Here is a 23,374-nt window from a genome sequence, read left to right as displayed (position 1 = left end):
TTTAATTACACAAAACAAAAGACAAGAGTGGCACTACGTATTACAAACGATAAACATGTATACAACACGGTCAACATTAAACAAACACGATACATTTAACATTAACATGCTACATTAACATCTACGAGTACAATGACCAATACTCTGCACACAAAGACAAGGGTTTATATACATAAAGACGAGAAAAGGTGCAGGCGTGGCCACAAACAAAAGATCTTCCCATTTCACGTGGCGGACCAAACCACGTGACTCGCGGGAGGTGAGCGTTCTGTGACAGTTGCATCACATTTACCTACCTACTAAGATAATACACTAACTCTTAAAACATTGAAATTGAAAGGGGAATTTCCATTGGGTATATTCTAAAGTCCATTTTTCAAGACAGTGGAGTTTTTACTTTCATAGCATGCTATTCTTGCTACGTTGAACAAAATTGTATTTGATAAATATTTATTATTAAGTGTTGGTATCATTGCTGGGAACAGACCTCAACATTCAGATAGCATTGGATGCTTTTAACACAACAGGCAACACTGTATAACATGATGGATCATATTGTTTTATCTAACACGACAGATCATACTGATCATACAACTTTGAACTAGCCAAACAAAATGATAGATTATTGAATATCATACAGTTAAATATGTCAATAAAGTGACACATTAAACTCATTACATGCAACTGAAAACTAAACAAAAAGACAAAATTATTTGCATGACTGTTGTCGCCATGCTGAGTATGAACTATTTCCCCTATAGTCTCCAGAATACAGAAAACTAGAAACTAGAGCAGAAATGGTTAATTCTGTACACTACTAGGTCCTATCATTGTATTTAACTCCATAGAATTATATATATATATAGTCATACATTTCAATACTTCATTAAAGTGACAGCAAGAAATACTACTGAGAAAGATTAGAGGACTCTTTACCTACAACTGAGACCAAAACAGAGAGAACAATAATCTGTTGCAGTACCATTGCTGTAAAATAGAGTATAGGCTACTTCCTCTTTCAAACTGAGAAAATGGTGAAACTATACAACCTAGACCAATAGGGTCATGGTATTGGTGTTAACATACCTCTGCATAGAGTCATTCTCTGTCAGTGTAATTCATTTAATTATTTGCCAATAGTATTGCATATAGTGTTTTACACATTTTAATAAATACAGCTTTATTTTCTGGTGGAATGAAATACACAAAAAAAGATCAGAACTTTCAGTGAACAGTGGAATATTAATGAACAAGAAAGAAAAAATAAACAAATAAAAATAAATCTCAACGTTTAGGTTTTACAGGTATGATGAAGCACAAATAAACAACATGTTTATCCATGTCGAACCTGCTAAGAATCACAAAAATCATTTGAGTGGTTGAGAGGTACTTTCCTCCCGTGTATGTGCTTCATGTGTGATTATGAACAGCAAACAAGGGAGAAGTGAACAGTCTTATTATGGGTCACTAACAGCAACATTCCCCACTGAGGAATTGCTGAATGGAGACCATTATGTACATTATTTCCTAGAAATAATTTTAGTGAAGTACAACAAATAACAAAACCCAGAGATCATGCTAGTTTCAAGTCAGTAGTATCTGTTCACTCCAGAGAAGGTCTAAAACATTTAAAGCCAACATTCTGCTTCTCACAGAACCTCTACCACACCAGTATGTGGTAGAGCATGTGCTGTTCAAATTGAGACTATATGAGACCATTTTACAGATCCTGCATCATAGGGAGGAAGCCATAGCAAACATTATTTCAATTTTCAATTTCAATTTTCTCTCTTTCTCTCTCTCTCTACATACAATGTTGTGATAGTTTTTTTTTTACCCCACAGTTTTATTAGAACATGCACGAGGGTGATATTGTCTTTCTGTCTTCCTGTTTTGTACTCCTCTACCTTCTTTTTATGTAGCCATATTACGCATATTATCCATATGAGTCAGATTGCATGTGGCGGAAATAAAAGGAATGTACAATTAATGTAATGATGCGATTTCTTTTACTTTGGGCTTGTATGATCTTAGTTCACCTGTCCTTCTCTTTGAATCATTTATAGTTTTGTTAAGTGTGAAGCTCATGTCACTGTTGAATAATATTCTTTTGCTACAATGCTCTAGGGAATCTTTGAGCTTATGCAAATAGTTTTTTTTTTTCACTGTCTGTAATATTTTTAAATGTCAAGAAACAAAGATTTTCTTGTGCATGTTTTCAAATGGAGTGGCCTTCAGACTCTGTTGGTACATGTCTTGAAATAATGGTACCCAAAACCCACATACTTCCTTCCTGCAACAGTGGGAGGACTATGATGGCTTACAAAGCCCCCCATCACACTTGAGTAAAAGCCCCGACTTCTCTACTGCACTCTAGATTCTCTATTGCACTAGTATAGTGATGAGGTCATTATGAGTGAGAAATACAGACAAACCCAATCACAACTTAATTAATTCACAAAACTATTAGATATAATATGGAAGCATATGAGGCAGCTCAATGTGTTTGAGGAGAAAAAGGATAGTGAAGAGTGACAGTGACTGTGAAAGCTCTGCTTGAAAAGATATTTTTTAAGCCAAGCTGTGTTTGATGCTATTTGCACTTAGTGTACTTAGTGCAAATAGACAACTTGCAGGTTTATACATTGCTGAATGCAAGTTTGGATTGAGCTTTATGATCATTATTACAGAGTGCTTGCTTACTCCACAGACTCAAGAAATGTGGGAAACAGCCTTTTACTTGGATGGTACAAATATTTGGAACTCATTACTCTGTAATATTTGTTATATAGCTTCTATTACCAGTTTTAAAACCAGCTCAAAATCATCTTTCAACCCTTAGCAGAACACTTAATACAATTATGCATATCAATTACAAGTTGCATGATTACTTTTTTTTTACATCATAATTGTAGTTTATTTGTACTATTTCGTAAATACAGTTGTTAAAATTCTATTCTATTACAATTTTAATCAACCAAATATTCTGAAATTCTTTTTGTAGAGAAACAAATTTCACTATTTTATGAGACTTATAATGCTAAATGTGATTTCTCAATATAATAAACATTATTTATTAGTAAATTAGTCAGTATTTGAAATTTACTCTTGTAAATACACTCCTGTAAATACAGAAATGGTATTTAAAAGTCTGTGTCTAATATTATTTAACCAAATCATCTCTTCAAGCAATCAATCTTGCATTATTTGCTTCATTATGCAGAATGGGTTTCTTTCTCCATGAAATTGTGTACTGGAAAAAACTGAAGGTGATACCTGTTTTCTTCCTCCTAAGTTGTATGACAACCAATAACAGTCAGAAGGAGGATAAGTGCCACACAGCTCAGTGCTATTACAATATAGAGCAGTTGGTTGGTAGGTCCTAATAGAGAACAAAATGTGTATGTTGGAGTGGAAAAATGCATGAGTACAATAAGATTAAAGAATTGTATGCATGTTTGTGTGTGTTTGGGTTTGTAGACATTTATCTGTACCTATAGAAAAACAGATTTCTTTAATCTCTTTAATTGCACTTTTTTTCCAGCTGACTGGGTTGCTGTGGTTACAGATTATAGTGCTTCCACTGACATACATGGATAGGATGATGCCTCCTGGCGATTCTATTTTCTTCTCCTCACAGACATCATTAGAGCAGTTAGAGCGGATTGTGAGGTTGTGACCACTACAAGTGAGAGTCACATTACACGGGTCACTGCTTAGCTGGTGAGGGACAGGAGTAAGGATTGGACTCTCCACTGGATCTGGGGAAGACACACACACAACCATGATTGCACTGCTGGATCATATACACTGAAAGCTCATCACCAACAAAACACACAGTTACAGAGATCATATAACTGCTGTCCTGTCATTTTAAGGTTTGAATTTTGTTCATTATTGCAACATCCTCTTGTAAATATGATTTTAAATGTAAGCACATCAAAACACATATGCAGAAAAATATACATTATTAATTGACAAAAATACTGTTGATTCAGGAATGCATTTTTTCCACTGATTACTATACTGAAAGACTTACCTAATACAGAGAGTTTGTACTGAACAATAGGGTTTTCCCTTTCTTCATCAATTGATCTTGCTATATAGACTCCACTGTCATTCTTCTGTAGGCTTTTCAGCGTCAGACTGTAGGTGTCCTTATCAAGCTTCACCCTACCGTTATAAGCACGGCCTGGTTCTACCTTATTCAATTTTTGATCATATGTCAATACAAAATATTTTCCATGCATCCATTTCAGGGTTTTGAATGGTTTTATACTGCCTTTTATGTGCAGCTGAACAGAACTGCCAACCTCCTTAAACTCATGATTGGACACTGTAGAGAAAGAGGAAATATAATCCATTAATGTTCTGAAGACTTGTAAAAAAAAAAAATGTAATTACATTTTTTTTTTATTTACGTAAGTGAATTGTTATATACATTTTGTAAAAAATGCTTTTTAAAAATTTTTCCATCTTCGGTAACCCTCATAAAATTTCAAAATGTTATTTTGCCTTCTGTTTTTAACAACAGAAACCTTTTAATTACATAGCTCTTTTCCCAAGCTTAAGGTTGCTTTACGGATCAAATCAAGAATCATATATAGATGAAAAAAAAAAAAAAATCAGAAAAGACATCATAAAAATAGCAAAATACTAAACACAGAAGATAAAACAACAACTGTAAAAGGTACACTAAACAGCAACAGAATTAGATGGACATAACAAAGAGCAGAAGATGATTGAGGGAGGGAGTTTATAGTTGAGGTGCTGCAACATCTGCAAGACTCTGAACTCTTGCACTGCTGCCTACAATGCAGCAATCATCAGCGGGAACATGGACGAGTACAAGTCTGCTGCATACGGAGTGTGCAGGGTGATGAGAGAGGCAAAGCATGAATATTGTTTTTAGTGAATAATTTGATTGCTAATAATTTTGGATATCATGGAAAGAAAGTGGCTTATTTTAGCTGAGGTTTATGTGGAGTTGTTTGGGTATAGTTATGAGCTGGAAGCTGAGAGACAATTCAGCGGCTTCCAGGATGGACTAGCTATGATTTTTTGCATCGCAAATCACTGGATATTTCCATACACTGCTGGAAAAATTCATAATCCTGCTACAAATTGCAAGTATAAATGAGAAAGCATACTATTTCTTTACAGTATTACAGCATTTACAGAATAACAGTATTTTCCCCAGCATAACCTTTTAGCCTAATATCAATGAAGCTAATATTTTTATCCCTTAACCATGAAGCTATAATGAAGCTAATATTGTATTTAGTAAGTTGTTAAACATGGTTGTAATGTTTAGCAAAAAAGTATTGCACACTGATGACTTTGTGTGCATTTGGAGAGGTTTTTGAGCACCTTGGAGATGTCTGACACCTAGTGGAAAATACTGTGTACCTCCTGATTAATTTCATGTATATACTCAAAATCGTTCATTTTACTGGACAAGACCATGGTGAATCAGGAAATGAAGCACATGAATGAAAATGAATCTCCATCATCCAAATACATATTATAAACCCCCCAAATAAAATACAAGTACACATCATTCACATACAAGAACAAATCATTCAAAAATGTGTTTAAAACTGGAGGTGCACTTAGCAGTTAATTGAGGTAGAACAAATTTTCTTGCAATTAGGTTTTTGTGGATGTGAGATACAATACTGTGGAAGGAAGATGTGGATTTTTGGCGCTGTGCTTTGGCTGTTTGTGGTTGCAGTCAGTATGGAACAGTTTCATGCACAGGCATTTTTAGTTGCACTTTCACATGAATCATCTTTTCAAGCAGTGTTTTTTTTTTTTTTTTGCAGACTGCGAGGTTCCGGTAGAGTAAAAATAAATGTAGACCCACATCACCTCAAAGCAAAAGGTTTCCATTCTCTGTCACTGCAATAGATGTCAATACTGTCCATGAGTTTTATTTAAAAAAACAAACAAACTAAAAAAACAAAAAAATATTTTGCTAAAATCTTACTAAGCATTTTAGGAACTATATTAATTTATATAGTTTGAAAATAATTTATATTTATTTATATTTATTAGTATATGTATATGTAAGACTGTTATGCTTTTCCTTATAGTATAGTTTAAAATCTGAGCTCATAGGTCTCCCAGGTAGTGCAGTTTTAGCAAACATCCCCATAATGACAAAATGCCAGTCAAATGTTTATGGTATAACTTGAAAACAGGTTTGCCATTTATCTATGGTTTAAACCTGTCTCTTATTCTATATTTAATTAGCTATATATTGTGTGTTTAGTGCAAGCATTCTAGCACCAGAGACAAACATCAATAAATACTGAATAATTTTACCAAAATGGCACTTATGAGTACTGGACAAATGATTTCAGATCACAAGTCTGTGAAACAAGCAATTGCCCTAAATTGCAAGAACAGCTACTGCTATAAAAGTACCTAGGTGACCGCATAACCTATAATCTGTTATTGATCAAGGTAAAGGCTAAAAGCCAAACTTTTGACTTGGCCTTACCAGGAACCATGTTCATTCCAGCACTGCCATTCCTACCTCTTCCCACCGGCATCTCCGATCCGGTTCGCCAGAGTACTAGTTACACACCTGATGATTATTTTCTCTATTACTACCTCCCTATTTAAGCCCTCCTCCCTCACACACTCTTTGCGAAGTATTGCCATTCTCATGTTGCATACCGAGGCTCCCATGTACGTGTTTGTCTGCCTGGTTTCTGAATCCTGCCTGTGCTACAGACCTCATCTACTGCCTGACCTATGAGTCCTACCTGCCCCCGAATACTAGATAAAACCTCTTGCATTGGATACTCTCCCTTGTGTGTGTGTGTGCCTTCATTACACCAGTCTCTTGATCTCAGTATTAGAAAACATATATGGGACAGAAGTAAAAACAAACAACCCTTACTCACATTTGTCCTGCATACTTTGGAATTCTGGAATACACTTTAGATTATTTTCTGCAAGAAATAACTGACAAAATGCCCTTTGTTTATGAAGACGCTTTAAAGGAACAGATTGACAATCCAATTTACACAAAATTTCAGTCACCCCAAACTTTACTTGTTTTACTAAGTCATTCCTTAAGGCAAAAGATGACTCATTTAGGAATACAACTATTTTGTTAAAATATAAAACATGAAAAGCATATCAAATCATATGTACACATAATATATAGATATGTGACAGGCATGTTCCTGATGTACATACATGGTTTTACTACAGTCATAGTATGGTAGGACGCATTGAACCATTTTGATACAAAGTCAAGTTCAGTAATCATTTCATATCAAACAGTTTATCAATTATGTGGAAAGATCTATTCAGCAGGATGGCGTTGCATACTCTTAACATGACCTGTAATTCTGTATGACACAGTGGTTTATCCTATTCATAATATAAGGACAGAAGCTCAGCTAGTCACACATCACTATTTATATCATAAGACGTATACATAGACAGATGTCGTTTAAAGGACTCTACCTGTTATTGAGGCCAAACTGCAGAGAATGAAAATCAGCTTTGCTACAATCGCCATTGCACTGGGTGTGAGCAAATTTCCTTTCTTGAGGTTTATAAACTTCTGTCAGTTTGGCTCTGAATAACAATGGGGTGCCTCCCCAAAGTGCCTCATTTCCATATTTAAAATGTTTACATTTCAAGATTCATGTAATGTAATGCACAGTAAAAATAATGAAATACCAAATTTAATGTCATGTTTAAGTCTTTACAAGCATGATAAAAATATCATGAATGTACAGTACAGATGAAATTTGAGAGTACAATGACATTTTAAGTTAGATGGTGGTGATGATCTTTAATACTTTGTTTTCCAGAAACACTATTTCAGCTGCGGATCTGCCTGAATATATGAGTCCAATTTTGATACAAACTGACCTTGATCATGTAACAAGTCAGAAACAGGCAGGCATTTGCAGATGCGATAAGACTTTGGTTTTCCAATCCAAAATGTAGTCAGAACACAGGCAGGTATCAAAACCAGAAAAGCAAGAACACCAGGAGAAGTACAATGTACAGATCCAAAAACTGTAGTGAAGAGAGGACAGGGCCAAAACACTATAAGTAACAGGCATCAGAACAAATGCTCAATGTGCAAGGCAATGAACCATGGCAGTACTTTGAATAGACTGCATCATTTAGAAGGCACATAAATACACTGAGTAGAATTGAAAACAGGTGGTAATAATGCAAATCTGGGGATGATGATCGAGGCATTGTAGCCTTTTTTTTGTTTGCTATGTATTTCTGGATTCTCTGAGTTGGCTCTTTGACTAACGACTCTGACTGTGGATTTGCCCTTAATAATCTCACATATCTCAGCATATGCATCCGCATCGTGATCGCTCCACATTACACACAGGTTAATACACCATGGCAAGACTGAGCACAGCAACAAGACACAATGTAGTTATGTTACATCAGCAAGGTCTCTCCCAGGCAAAGATTTCAAAGCAAATTGGGGTTTCAAGATGTGCTGTATGAGCTCTTTGAAGAAGCACAAAGAAATGAGCAACATTGAGGACCGTAGACGCAGTGGTTGACCAAGGAAACTTATATCACTTACCTTTGAAATCAGACGATCTCCAGCAGTGCCATTAGCTCAGAACTGGCCGAAACCAATGGGAACCAAGGTACACCCATCTATTGTTTGAAGAAGTCTGGCCAGAAGTGGTCTTCATAGAAGAATTGCGGCTAAAAATCCACACCTTTGACATAGAAAGAAAGTCAAGCTGAGGGCAGTGGTAGCTCAGTGGTTAAGGTGATTGACTTGTAATTGAATAGTTGCCAGTTCATGGCCAAATTGCCACTGTTGAGGCCCCTGAGCAAGACCCTTAATTCTCAAGCTGTATTCTTACATAATTATAAGCTGCTTTGGATAGAAGTGTCAGCTAAATGCTATAACAGATGTCAGCTTTTTTGCTGATGGGCTGGAGAGCAGTACAATAATGAGCATCTGCAGGCAACAGTGAATCATGGTGGAGGTTTCTTGCAAATTTGGGGTTGCATTTCAGCAAATGGAATTGAGGATTTGGTCAATATTAATGGTGTCTTCAATGCTGAGAAACACAGACCGATAATTATCCCTTATGCAATACCATCAGGGAGGTGTCAAACTTGGCTGCAGCAGGGCAATGTCCCCAAACATACAGCCAATGTCATTAAGAACTATCTTTAGTGTAAAGAACAACAAGGAGTCCTGGAAGTGATGATCTACCCTAGTTCTGTTTGGAACAACCTCCCTGCCAAGTTCCTTCAAAAACTGTGTGCAAGTGTACCTAGAAGAACTAATGTTGTTTTGAAGGCAAAGTCGGGACACACCAAATATTGATTTGGATTTATCTTCTTTTCATTCAACTTTGCATTTTAACTTACAAAAATAAACTATGAACACTTCTATTTTTGAATGCATGGCCAGCGAATAAGGGGGCAGGGAGTTTTCTTTTAGAGTTCAGTTATTTCATCACTCTATTAAATACAAAATTAAACATTAAGGTTCAGCAATGTTATTCATTTGTGGGAATGTATGGACTACTGTTGATTTAGTGAACACAAAATAGTTCACAGTGAATTGAGCATTAAAGAGCAATAATATGTAAAGTAAAATCTTGCATATGAAAACCCACATTCCTCCAGCTTGCATTTTCAAATGAATACCTGTAGGCTATCTTTCTGTAGAGTAAAACCCCCACAGATAGCAAGACCATACGAAGCTGCTCAATACATAAAGGCATGAAAACGGGAGTCTCTTAGAGCACAAACTGGTGACATTTGCTTTGAATCTGGACTGCCAGGCAAATCAGTTTGGCAGGTTGCATGCCACTCTATTAAATGACATTGTGGCATCATTGTGGCAACACTGGAATTCAAATGTTTAGTGCAACTGAATACAATGGACATGCATTTCTGGTAAATTACCATTGTTTGAAATGCAAACAGTAGGCTGCAGAGTGTGGCAAAATGTAAACCCAACTGCAACAAGTGAGGAATATGAGAAGTAAGTCTAAAATAAAATGAAAAAAAAGAATAAAAGAATATGAGGGACTGTGACCCCCAAAAATGGCTCCAATAAATCCCAGAAACAACATCCTAGGTCTTTGTCCAGAAGTGTGCAGTCCTGGGAAGAGCAGGAGTGTGCTATTATCCTGAGTCAGAGTGGGCGTGGTCCTCCTGTTGGATGAACTGTGACAATAACATTTACATTTGGTTTTGCAGAACTACCCAGTGTGCCGATTAGCTGACTCACTGACTCTCATTGGTTCAATCTATACATATTCAACAGGGAGCACAGAACATCCATACTGTTGCTACGTAAATTAGCTGTAAATTACAAACAATGGTTAGTGTTTTCCAGTTGTATTTATAAATAGACATAAAGGTGGATTACATCTAAGAATTATCATTACTCATTGGATGGTGGGGAGTGCATTTAAATGTTGAAGTCCTTAATCAATGACTGTTTAGATAAGGTGACATTTTATGTTGCATGTCTCATTCTGTTATGCTATTATACAAATGTTGCAAGATCATTACCAATTATTTTTTTCTCCAATAGGACAAAAAAACAAGCCACATCTGATGGATTATCTTGATCAATCTGCTTGTTACTTATCATAGTTATTGTTTTTTGTTTGTTTGTTTCTTTATTGTGGTCAAAAAGTAATGGAAGACAAATTTGAATACAAGGAGACTTAAATCAATGTATGCTCAGTATGAATGTTTAGGCCTCAAACATGATCAACTTTATCATTAAAAAAGATTATTTTATGATTATAAGAAGCAGAATTCATAGCTGGATCATAGTGAAAACGATTATGCAAATGAACACATGAATGAATCTAGAACCAAATGCTATCGATTTCAAATGTGCAATAGTCAGTGTGGCAGTACAGCCTGAAGATAAAAGTACTGGCCATCTACTTTTAGACACAAATCAAAGTATTAGCAAGTAGAATTGTGTCTGGTAGTGCTGGCCTTTATGGCCCTGAGTCTTCTGTCTGAGGGTAGGGCTTGGGTCAGGTGCACATTGAGAGAGGATTGCAGGGTGAGAGGATTGCAGAGTGAGAGGATTACAGGGTGAGATGCAGGATGAGAGGATTACAGGGGAAAGGATTACAGTGTGAGAAGTGGGATGAGAGGATTACAGGGTGAGAGGATTACAGGGTGAGATACACAATGAGAGAATTATAGGGTGAGATGCAGGATGAGAGAATTGTAGGGTGAGAGGATTGCAGGGTGAAGACAATTTGTCTGTGATCTTGCCAGCACTCTTCATAGCTCTGTTGTCTTATATATCCTCAGGTTTTGTCTTGTGATTTATAAGTAATTGATCTGGTATTTGATGGGATAATGTTACATTCTATTCCATTCACATTTTCCATAGGTTGCCCAATGTTTGACAATGGCAATCCTGAATACAAGTGTTGCAATGGCAATATAAACAAGGGTGACAATGGGAATACTGAATACAAGAGTGGCAATATCTATCCTACATTTTCCAATGAGGATGATGATGGTAAGGCTGAATATAAGGAGGGTGAAGCTGGCAATACTGTGTAGTGGAGAACACAGCACCCCCGCCCCCATTCTCTCTGGACTCTAAACATTAATTGACCATAACAACTCCCATCAGGGGTTCCACTTATCAGGAAAGAGAACCCTTCACAGTTATAGCAAGTTTGAACTCCACCATCATTCAGGTTTTAACTTTCGATCAAAGAAAGGTTTAAGACTAAGGTTTAAAACAGATTATAATCCTCCCTTAAGGGTGCAGCTCTTCATGGACATTCAACTGAAAACAAATTTGACTATTTTCCACTAAAGAAACTTTAATTACATATCTGACTAACTCTTTTAAGATGTGGACCCACAGTGCCTTCCAGTGAATGTAACTAGATTCTCAACATGTGCAAATAGACTGCAATACCTTATTATAAATAACTTGTGATGCACAACAATTTAGAATTGTGTTTAATAGTGAGTAAAATCCAACTAATCTACAGTATACTAGTTCCTTCTCTGTCACCTTATACTGATTTTTACTTTCATGTCTTATTATTCCACAGAATTCTAGAAATTATGATACCCATGCCTTCCAATATAATTGTAGAATGTGCATAGTAATGTTTGTAACTGTTATTAATACGTTGATTGTATATTCATTACTTACATGGGCTAGCCGAGTCCACTGCCTTTTTGCGACGTCCGCAAATGTTTCTAAAAAAACTTCTCTGGGATTTCATGGAAGACGGTGTAAGGAACGGTGGAAATCTAAATAAGTTTTAATCAAGAAGCTCTCACGAGTACAAACAAGTGCTTAGAACTGCATTTTGTGTGTATGTCATCTGCCCAGTTTAACATTAGTTTTTCTGAAATTGTTTAATTTGCTCGTCACCACGCCATTACTTTAGTTATTATACCTTTATTATCATTCATAGAGTTAAAATTAGTTCTGTTTGCCCGGCAGCAATTAATATTAATCTACTGCAAGGTCAGCATCAGAATAGCCTTCATTCACCGCTAGTCAGAAAGCTGAACACCTGCAAGTACCGAGCAGGCTCGTTTTGTCTTCTTTAAATAAATCTGGACAGCTCAGAATAGCTAGGTCATTCTTTGAGCTTTGGAATTACGTATGGTTTGCTTGGGTATAAATCAGTATCATTTTCCTAAGACACCGACAGGTGATTAACTGAGCTGAACAGCTACGACCAGCCACGTAAGACATTCCCTTTGTATTCATGTGTTCTGCTTTTGATGTCAGCCTATAGCTGCTATTCCCATAATTATTCCCATAATTCATTACATTTAATTTGGTCATTAGAAATAGGTTTCCATTATCCCCATAACTGTTTCAGAACAAAATTAGATTCATTACTCCTTTTAGATCAAGTATTGAGTATAAAGCCGTTAAGCGTAGATCCACGCTTTCTCTTTAGAAATGAGCTTCTAAATGAGTTTAGGCTTCCCACCCTAAGGCTTTTTCCTTTAGGTGCTTCCTGTTAACATTTGGTTTGTGTTGAAGTTCTTGGTTCAATTGTTTTATTTATTTCTTTGGCATTTATCTGTATGCTAATGATTAGTTAGTTTATTTCATATGCCTGAGACATGTCTGTATACATCACATATGTGCCAGTGTCAACTTTTGGCCACAACTCTATATGAAAGCGAGAGCACTTTGCTTGCACAGCTGATGAAGGACCTCTGTCTAAAATGTTTCTCTGGAAACCGTACTTTACTACAATTTTGAATATCTCTACATCTCTTACCACAGTACACTGCAGTTACTCACCTAGTGTAACGGTGAGCAGTAAGGAGGTGGAGTCGTAGTCGTTGGAGTCGTAGTCATTGGAGTAGTCCAGGGTCATTGAACCAATACGGAGAGTACGGGGATACATGATAATAACAATGGCTAGGGTACACTAACAACTAAAACACAAACAGCAACTAGAATGAAACACAAAGGCACAGAGTACAAACTTACATACAGATACGGGCTTTCAAAAACATCCAAAGAACCTACTTATATACATACATATATACATACAGATGGATATTGGCTTTTGAAAACATCCAACCATACATGTAATGAACAGTCAAGATACAGGGCACAAGACAGGATTTTACATACATAATGTTAACAAGACTAGAAATAAGGAACAGGTGTGGAAAACCAAATGAGGGGTGGAGAAAATGAAAGTACAGAATGGAAGCAAAACAAAATAAGACAGGGAAACCATGGAACATGAAAGCTAGGAGGGACAAACCGTGACACCTAGAAACGTCTTCAGATTTTTACAGGGGTGAGGTTGCAACAGTGATGTACTGAGTAAAGATGTACTGAGTACTGAGTCTTTTAGACAGGGTTGTAATGTTGCACAAGTATTACACAACCAACCGGACAATTCATGTCCGTTGGTGCTGCAGTTTTTTTCTTATGACCTTTAAGTGGTGCTAATGTACATAATTGCACAAACGCCCAACTAACCTGCTTCAAGATATGTCTTGACAACAATTAAGATAATATACATATTTTTAGTTGGAAGACGGGGGGCTTAGCCCCATATTTATAACAGCTGCCTGTGACAAACATTTACTATATTAGGCCATATTGACTATTAACGGAGTTGTCGTAACACAAACATCTTATAAACATATCACCAGACATGATAAGCTGCTGAATTAACTGGTTGCAGACAGAGGAAACATGTGATCATTTACTTCATTCTAATGTGTTTGCATAGTACTAGACTCACCAACCTCACAGTTTAAAGTCAAAGGAAGGAATATCATAAAGGTGCTACAGAGAGTCTACATTAACAAGTGAAACAAATCAATAAAATATGAAATTTCAGTTATATAGATAATTATGTAATTGTAATTATGTTTCTCATTTATGTGTGCACATAAACGTCTATTGTCCTGTTGTCTGTTGTCGGTGTTTGATGTTACGGTAGCTTAAGTGCTACGTAGTCTTTGTTCTCTGCGTGAATAAACGTATGTTTCTGTTCTACGTGACTCGTCCCCGCATCCTGCTAAACCCCCTCCGGTTAAAGAAACATCAACCAGGGAGAGTGCCACTGGAGGATTTTAGGGGGGCCCTGATTGCGGTCCAGGTACAGACTCGGCGGAGTCATACGGACTTCCGGGACTGGTACAAGGAGGTACGGTACTTGGAGTCGGACTCCGCAGGGTCCTACTACCCCGAGAGACCTTCAGTCATCCTGGCCTCACTCCACACTCTCACAACAGGGGAGGAGGCCACTGGACGACTTGGGGGCCCTGAGTATGGTCCAGGGTCAGATTCTGGAGTCCCACAGACTCCAGCCGGACTACGAGGATCGGCACTCGGAGGTGGACTCCGCTGGGTCCTACGACCTCAACATGGACTCCTACGAGGGTTACGCGGACTATGCAAATAGATGGGAGTGTAGTGACATCAGTCTGCGGTCAAAATTGGAGTCCGACTATGTGGAGGATCCGCCAATGGAGGTGCAGGCGGTCCTCTATGGGGACCCTCCCACTGACAATGACGTTCAGTCCGCCGTCTCAAAGAACGACAAGCCTCCGGCACCTAAGATACCGCCCAGGAGGTATCGATTAGGTGCAAGAAAGACATCTCACAACACATCTTGAGGCGACCTCGTCCGAGGAGGAAACTCCCTTCACTAGGCCACACAGCCCCGGAACTCTTGTGCCTGTACCGAAGCCTCGTAGAGGCAAGAAGGCAACGAGAACAGCGCCAACCCCAGAGACGAGCATAGCAGCTGGTGCGCCTCCTGAAAGGCGCCTCCTGACAGGGCATCAAAAATTACTGTCCCCGAAATCGGCGAGGGGCGATTCCCCACAGGCAGGTTGGACTTCTGCCCAGCTGATGACTGGGGGACAGCCTGGGGCTCTTGCCGGCTTACCTGGACTCTAATTGTCCTTTGTGTAGTTTTGTACCTGTGTCTGTGTCTGTCCATCACATTGCCTGTCCCAGTTGCTTTGTCCCCCCTTGTGGCTGTGCCTGTCAGTGTGTTTGTCCCTATGTCTGTTGTCATCCTGGTCCCTGTCTTCCCCCCTCTGTCCTGCTCGCACTAGCCCATGTCGGGTTGCTCGGCCCTCCGGCTTTGCCATTTGGCGTTGGGGCCGTAGCCCCATAGACTGGCACGCCGGGAGTTGCGCCATTGGGGAGGGGCTCTATCACATTACGGCCCCTCCCCCCAATGTCTCCCTGTGTGTGATATATATGTGCATGTGGCCACATCTGCTCCCTGCTGCAGACATAAAACCTTGGTGCTTGCTTACAAAGCCAACCGTCCCATACATGATGTCAGTGGTCAAAGTCTGATCAGTACCTCTAGTACTTTGAACCTTAAGTATGGCTCAGCTTGAAATACCATGCTTTAAATCTCATGGAAGACAAGCATTGAGACTTCTCTGTCCTGACTCCTAGATGGTGGAATGAACTTCCGCTTGCTGTCCGGACAGCAGAGTCCCTTGCAGTTTTCAAATGCAGACTGAAGACCCATCTATTTGTGGAATATTTAAATGACCACTGACCCTGTTCCTATGTTGACTAACTGAAACTACTACTTATTGTAGGATATTATTTATTACACTGTGTCACAATACAGCCCCTCCTCCCAGAAGTCTTCATGTGTGTGCCCTATCATGTATCTCACCTGATCCTTATTCTGTGTCATTATCGTGAACTTATATAAGTCTCTTGTCTAGTCGTGGATGTGGTCAGTGTTTAACCTTATGTTAGACTGTGAGCTATGTCGTCTTTGTTATGTTTTTGAATAAACGTATGTTTCTGTTTCACGGAACTCAACCCTGCATCCTGCTCTGCCTCCTCACGTTACACACTGATGTTGACTAACAAACTCTAGTATTTTATTGCACTTATCATTGTCTGAGATAGAATGTATGTATTTTGTACTTCTAGGAATCAGCATTGATGCCTGTATTTCTACAGTATTCTAGTTCATTGGTATACTGGACTCTAACCTACTGTACTGGTTAGGATGTATTCTATGAGTAAAATATAAGTCACTTTTTAAGAGTGTCTGCTAAATGCCATAAATGTTAATGTAAATGTAAAAGGGGTCCCTGGGAAAGCACTCTGAGACTCCCTGTCAGCCCAACAAGAAGAAATGGTAGAAGAACCAGCCTGACCTTGCTGCAGAGCTAGAACCTCCCAATGCCTCCCTACTCAAGGCTCGGTTTGCCTTCAACCCAGAGGAGGGAGACCCCCCTGGAATTTCTTTGGGAAGGGGGGGGGGTGCTGGGGCTCCAATGCTGGGCCCACCTTGGTCTGATCAGTTCCCCTTGGAATTGAGTGGTCAAGTGGGCCCTGATAGAAGCTTTGGTCTTCATACTGCTAACTCCCTCTCTTGTGTTCCAGGTGTGGACACTGAACAAGTGGAGGGCACATATGAAGCCCATGAGAAGGATTGCCTCACATTCTGCACCTCCATGATGGGCTTTCATCTGGCTTCTGGTTCTGGCAACTCAAGGGCAGATGTTCTTCCAGTCCTGTCCAGCGGGGCCATGGACACGCCACCAGTACCTGGCTCATCAGAAGGTGTTGCTCCCTGTGCATCCAGTACCACAGAGGACACACCTCCCAGCATGCCCTTTGCTCCTACAGGTGCACTATCCTACATGTCCACTAGGGTGGTAGGCATGCCTCCAGCACCTAGCATGTCAGTGGCTGATGCTCCAAGCACATCCTGTGCCACAGTGGATGCACCTCTCTTCACACCCTGTGCTCTAACGGGTGCACCATCTGTCCTGTGCTCCTACGGGCTGTAGTTTAGGTAGACTACAAGTTATTCCTCTGATGAAACTTTGGTAAAAGCGGGGCTCTCTCCCACCCCAAGCGACAAACTAGACCCAGGACCATGCTGTTGCTTTGATGTTGAGCAACAAAGCCATAAATAGCCTAGCTATCAAGATGGCCTGGCATCCTGGCCCTCAACCCCTTTTCCTTAGGTGTCATAAACCCATGGATGGGAGGGCGAAAGGTTCTTACCAGCCTGGTTATACTTTAACTGTGACCAAGAATTTAATCAGATTCAAATCCATACCAGCAACTTTTCTCTTCCCACAGATTCACAAAGTAATGACTTGCCATTTAATCTACTATGATGTCAAATGATAATCAGCCAGTAATTTATGGTTATTTTTAATATACACTATTTGCACAATTATTAGAAAAGAGAGTATTTTGACCATATCATCATTTTTATGCATATTTTCCAACTCCAGGCTATATAAACTTGAATGCATATTGGATTTAAGCAAATCAGGTGATGTGTATTTGTGTAATGAGGGAGGGTGTGGCCTAAAGAGATCAACACCCTATATCAAGATGTGCATAATTGTTAGGCAGCTTCTTTTCCTCAGGCAAAATGGGCCAAAAAAAGAGAGATTTAACTGACCCTGAAAATCCAAAAATTTGAAAAAGTCTTTCAGAGGGATGCAGCACTTTTAAAATTGCTAAGATAATGGGGCGTGATCACAGAACCATCAAACATTTTGTTGCAAATAGTCAACAGGTTCACAAGAAAAATGTTGAGAAAAAAAGACAAGAAGACCATGATCTTTATGTAGGACAATGCTCTATCGCATGCATCAAAGTACTCCACTGCATGGCTAGCCAGTAAAGGTCTTAAAGATGAAAGAATAATGACATGGCCCCCTTACTCACCTGACCTAAACCCTATTGAGAACTTGTGGGCCCTTCATAAATGGGAGATTTATGGTGAAGGAAAACGCTTTGAACAGTGTCCAGGAAGATATGCATAAAAAGTTGATTGTCAACAGATTAAGAAACTGACAGACTCCATGAATGAAGACTTATGACTGTTATTGAAAAGAAGGTTTTTTTAATGTCAGAAATGTTTATTTGTAAATTAAGTTGTTTGTTTATTATTCTCGCTTTAACAGATGAAAATAAACAAGTGTGATGGGAAAATTTTTGTTTTTCATTTAGTTGCATAATAATTCTGCACACTAATAGTTGTGCGATAATTATGCACACATAAATATTCTCCTAAGAATGCCAAAACCTCACTTTTACTTTCTTAAATATTCATTAAAAGTTTATTAACATTTTGGATTGACCGAAAGCACTGTAGTTGTTCAATAATAAAACGAATCCTCAAAAATACAACTTGCCTAATAATTGTGCACACAGTGTAATCTCTAAATTGTGATGTTTGCTCGTATTATTTGATATCTATTGTTTTATTCTGTTTATTACTTGTTCCTTATTAATTTGACTTATCTACACAGATCACTTCATTTGCATGCTCCTTACCTCATACTTATTGTAAATTAATTGTTACTCCCTGCTAGTTGTGTTCACTAGGAATCCTATATGAACCAATTAGACAATATATTAAAGTTAGTCATTTGTAACTTCTAGAAATGAGGAATTAAAGTAATTAATTAAAGTAATTAAAAAGTAATGATTATGATTAAAAAGTAATGACTATCCAATGGCGCTACCCCTCCCAGGGTTTGTTTTACCAAATTCATTCTAAGACCAGGAGGTAGAGATTGGTAGTAAATATATGCTTTTTTTGTTTAGATGATTCATAGTGGAGCCTATGTATTCCTATAACGTGCGGTGGTCCGAGTGCCACAGGGCGAGGGGCAGGGCGCACAGACTCCAACGTCTGGGACATACATTTATTAACATTTAACATAGAACACTAACGGCACTCACAAGAATCACACACGATAAATACAAACGAGAAACGATCGACATTAAATACGAATAATAAACACGTATACGTTTAACATCATCGTTGAACATTTACACACCACACTGACACGTTACGGTAACAATGACCAACGACGCTGCATCCCCTGACGTGGGTTTACATACACACAAACAAACCAAGTGCAGGTGTGTGCAGGCGTGGCCACAAACAAAGGTCCTCCTACTGCAAGTGGCTGGCCAAACCACGTGCCTCGGGGGAGGTGAGCATTCCGTGACAATTTCTATGTCCTACAGAAACTTTAATGTCTCTTTTCTTATTAGTTTACTAGTTTTTTTTATCATTAGTATGCATTTGTTGGAATTTGCTTATATCGTGCAAACTTGTCTGCGTGGGCTGATTGGGACCAGAGTTCCAGAGTTGTGCTGCCAGTAACGAATCCAAACTACTAAGGCCTGCCCTTGAAAGGCTAGGGCTCTCTGTCAGTTCCAGCTCCAAAGATCCGATCCCTCAGTCCAAGAATGCTGGTCCTCTCACCTTCATAGGCCTTCATCGCTCAGAGCCACCAGAATGATTTCATAGGAAAGCCGTCTTTCTCTCTCAGAGCCATCAGACTATTTCTAGGAAAGGATGCTCTTCGCAGAGTCATTCCAGCAGTTGGATAAAGGACTGACCCTACCTCTTAGAATGCCAGCTCAACAGTCTCAAGTTAGATGGATGCTCTCTCTCTCAGCACTCTCTGGAAAACGCCAATGGAACACACACTTCTCCTGTACACCTTCAGATGTTTAGACATAATTGAGCACCAGCCCCATTGAATTTATATGCCAAATCCCTTATATGTGCTGGCTAATTTCATGTATCTTAACAATGTTTTAGTGACAATTTTCTGTTTTCTTGAAAACTGCTTTGACAATCATTATAGATTATCTTGTATATTGTGAGTTATTTTAATTCCAAGCACTTTCAGAAATGTGGAATATTCAATAGTAATTATTATTATAAACAGACTTTATTATTAAATCTTTATTATTTTAACATATATGTAATTGCTGTAACGTGGTGGCCCGAGTGCCGCAGGGCGTGGAGCAGGACGCACAGACTCTCTTGGCATGGACGAACATTTAATTACACAAAACAAAAGACAAGAGTGGCACTACGTATTACAAACGATAAACATGTATACAACACGGTCAACATTAAACAAACACGATACATTTAACAACTATGAAAAGAACATTTATCATTAACACGCTACATTAACATCTACGAGTACAATGACCAATACTCTGCACACAAAGACAAGGGTTTATATACATAAAGACGAGAAAAGGTGCAGGCGTGGCCACAAACGAAAGATCTTCCCATTTCACGTGGCGGACCAAACCACGTGACTCGCGGGAGGCGAGCGTTCTGTGACAGTTGCATCACATTTACCTACCTACTAAGATAATACACTAACTCTTAAAACATTGAAATTGAAAGGGGAATTTCCATTGGGTATATTCTAAAGTCCATTTTTCAAGACAGTGGAGTTTTTACTTTCATAGCATGCTATTCTTGCTACGTTGAACAAAATTGTATTTGATAAATATTTATTATTAAGTGTTGGTATCATTGCTGGGAACAGACCTCAACATTCAGATAGCATTGGATGCTTTTAACACAACAGGCAACACTGTATAACATGATGGATCATATTGTTTTATCTAACACGACAGATCATACTGATCATACAACTTTGAACTAGCCAAACAAAATGATAGATTATTGAATATCATACAGTTAAATATGTCAATAAAGTGACACATTAAACTCATTACATGCAACTGAAAACTAAACAAAAAGACAAAATTATTTGCATGACTGTTGTCGCCATGCTGAGTATGAACTATTTCCCCTATAGTCTCCAGAATACAGAAAACTAGAAACTAGAGCAGAAATGGTTAATTCTGTACACTACTAGGTCCTATCATTGTATTTAACTCCATAGAATTATATATATATATAGTCATACATTTCAATACTTCATTAAAGTGACAGCAAGAAATACTACTGAGAAAGATTAGAGGACTCTTTACCTACAACTGAGACCAAAACAGAGAGAACAATAATCTGTTGCAGTACCATTGCTGTAAAATAGAGTATAGGCTACTTCCTCTTTCAAACTGAGAAAATGGTGAAACTATACAACCTAGACCAATAGGGTCATGGTATTGGTGTTAACATACCTCTGCATAGAGTCATTCTCTGTCAGTGTAATTCATTTAATTATTTGCCAATAGTATTGCATATAGTGTTTTACACATTTTAATAAATACAGCTTTATTTTCTGGTGGAATGAAATACACAAAAAAAGATCAGAACTTTCAGTGAACAGTGGAATATTAATGAACAAGAAAGAAAAAATAAACAAATAAAAATAAATCTCAACGTTTAGGTTTTACAGGTATGATGAAGCACAAATAAACAACATGTTTATCCATGTCGAACCTGCTAAGAATCACAAAAATCATTTGAGTGGTTGAGAGGTACTTTCCTCCCGTGTATGTGCTTCATGTGTGATTATGAACAGCAAACAAGGGAGAAGTGAACAGTCTTATTATGGGTCACTAACAGCAACATTCCCCACTGAGGAATTGTTGAATGGAGACCATTATGTACATTTAATACATTATTTCCTAGAAATAATTTTAGTGAAGTACAACAAATAACAAAACCCAGAGATCATGCTAGTTTCAAGTCAGTAGTATCTGTTCACTCCAGAGAAGGTCTAAAACATTTAAAGCCAACATTCTGCTTCTCACAGAACCTCTACCACACCAGTATGTGGTAGAGCATGTGCTGTTCAAATTGAGACTATATGAGACCATTTTACAGATCCTGCATCATAGGGAGGAAGCCATAGCAAACATTATTTCAATTTTCAATTTCAATTTTCTCTCTTTCTCTCTCTCTCTACATACAATGTTGTGATAGTTTTTTTTTTACCCCACAGTTTTATTAGAACATGCACGAGGGTGATATTGTCTTTCTGTCTTCCTGTTTTGTACTCCTCTACCTTCTTTTTATGTAGCCATATTACGTATATTATCCATATGAGTCAGATTGCATGTGGCGGAAATAAAAGGAATGTACAATTAATGTAATGATGGGATTTCTTTTACTTTGGGCTTGTATGATCTTAGTTCACCTGTCCTTCTCTTTGAATCATTTATAGTTTTGTTAAGTGTGAAGCTCATGTCACTGTTGAATAATATACTTTTGCTACAATGCTCTAGGGAATCTTTGAGCTTATGCAAATAGTTTTTTTTTTTTTTACTGTCTGTAATATTTTTAAATGTCAAGAAACAAAGATTTTCTTGTGCATGTTTTCAAATGGAGTGACCTTCAGACTCTGTTGGTACATGTCTTGAAATAATGGTACCCAAAACCCACATACTTCCTTCCTGCAACAGTGGGAGGACTATGATGGCTTACAAAGCCCTTTATCACACTTGAGTAAAAGCCCCGACTTCTCTACTGCACTCTATATTCTCTATTGCACTAGTATAGTGATGAGGTCATTATGAGTGAGAAATACAGACAAACCCAATCACAACTTAATTAATTCACAAAACTATTAGATATAATATGGAACCATATGAGGCAGCTCAATGTCTTTGAGGAGAAAAAGGATAGTGAAGAGATATCTGCTTTTGTAAGTGACAGTTCGACTTTCAAGAGGTGGTGTTAGTGTTGGACTGCTGGTGACTGGACCTGGCTGTCTGTTCATCTGTTTCTGATGATGCTTCAGGCTGGAAAAAGATGCAGTAGTTCTTGTCAGATTAACACATCAGTGACCTTTTTTGTTGTAAAGCTAACTGATGAACCATGTGTTCTGTTTGGAATGTGGGTAAAGTAGCATTATGTCTGCTTACAGCTCTCAACTCTCAGCTGACAAAACACCTCCTAGAAATGTTATTTCCTGAATTACAACAGGAAACCGCTGAAAACCCGACCTTATAAGTTCAGAAAACCAGTGCCTGAAGCACTCAGATTGGACATGTCACTTTTCCCTCCAGCCTTAAATTTTAGCATCATAACAAAGACTGATATAAATGAAGACTAATAGAAAGAATATGAGTGTAAACATTTCC

General features: G+C 38.2%; 1 protein-coding gene across 3 annotated transcripts; it reads right to left on the bottom strand.

The window, feature by feature from the left end:
* Window positions 1–7,863, bottom strand: LOC145659916 (CD48 antigen-like). 3 transcript variants are annotated; one of them, XM_081723479.1, is made up of 5 exons: window positions 7,486–7,863; window positions 6,915–6,975; window positions 4,040–4,336; window positions 3,495–3,761; window positions 1–3,382 (listed from the first exon to the last, which is right to left on the bottom strand). In XM_081723479.1, the coding sequence occupies exons 2-5, from the start codon at window positions 6,925–6,927 to the stop codon at window positions 3,291–3,293; spliced, it is 669 nt and encodes a 222-aa protein (XP_081579605.1). In that variant the 5' UTR covers window positions 6,928–6,975; window positions 7,486–7,863; the 3' UTR covers window positions 1–3,290. The 3 variants fall into 3 exon arrangements, with proteins under 3 accessions (XP_081579605.1, XP_081579603.1, XP_081579604.1); XM_081723477.1 differs by having other exon boundaries at window positions 6,915–6,962; XM_081723478.1 differs by lacking the exon at window positions 6,915–6,975.
* Window positions 7,864–23,374: the final 15,511 nt, after the last annotated feature.

This window comes from Electrophorus electricus, chromosome 11 (assembly GCF_041902795.1).
Source record: "Electrophorus electricus isolate QZ-2024a chromosome 11, ASM4190279v1, whole genome shotgun sequence".
NCBI lineage: Eukaryota > Metazoa > Chordata > Actinopteri > Gymnotiformes > Gymnotidae > Electrophorus > Electrophorus electricus.
The sequence above is the reverse complement of the archived record's forward strand: the minus strand, read 5'-3'. Positions and strand labels throughout refer to the sequence as shown.

Bases quoted from the DNA above. Each gene is read 5' to 3' on its own strand.
- LOC145659916 (XM_081723477.1), bottom strand. From the start codon at position 7,540: ATGGCGATTGTAGCAAAGCTGATTTTCATTCTCTGCAGTTTGGCCTCA. The intron at 3,762-4,039 runs GTAAGTCTTTCA...TGTCTTCCCCAG, and splicing joins GTACAAACTCTCTGTATTAG to ATCCAGTGGAGAGTCCAATC. The intron at 3,383-3,494 runs GTACAGATAAAT...GTTCTCTATTAG, and splicing joins AGAAATCTGTTTTTCTATAG to GACCTACCAACCAACTGCTC.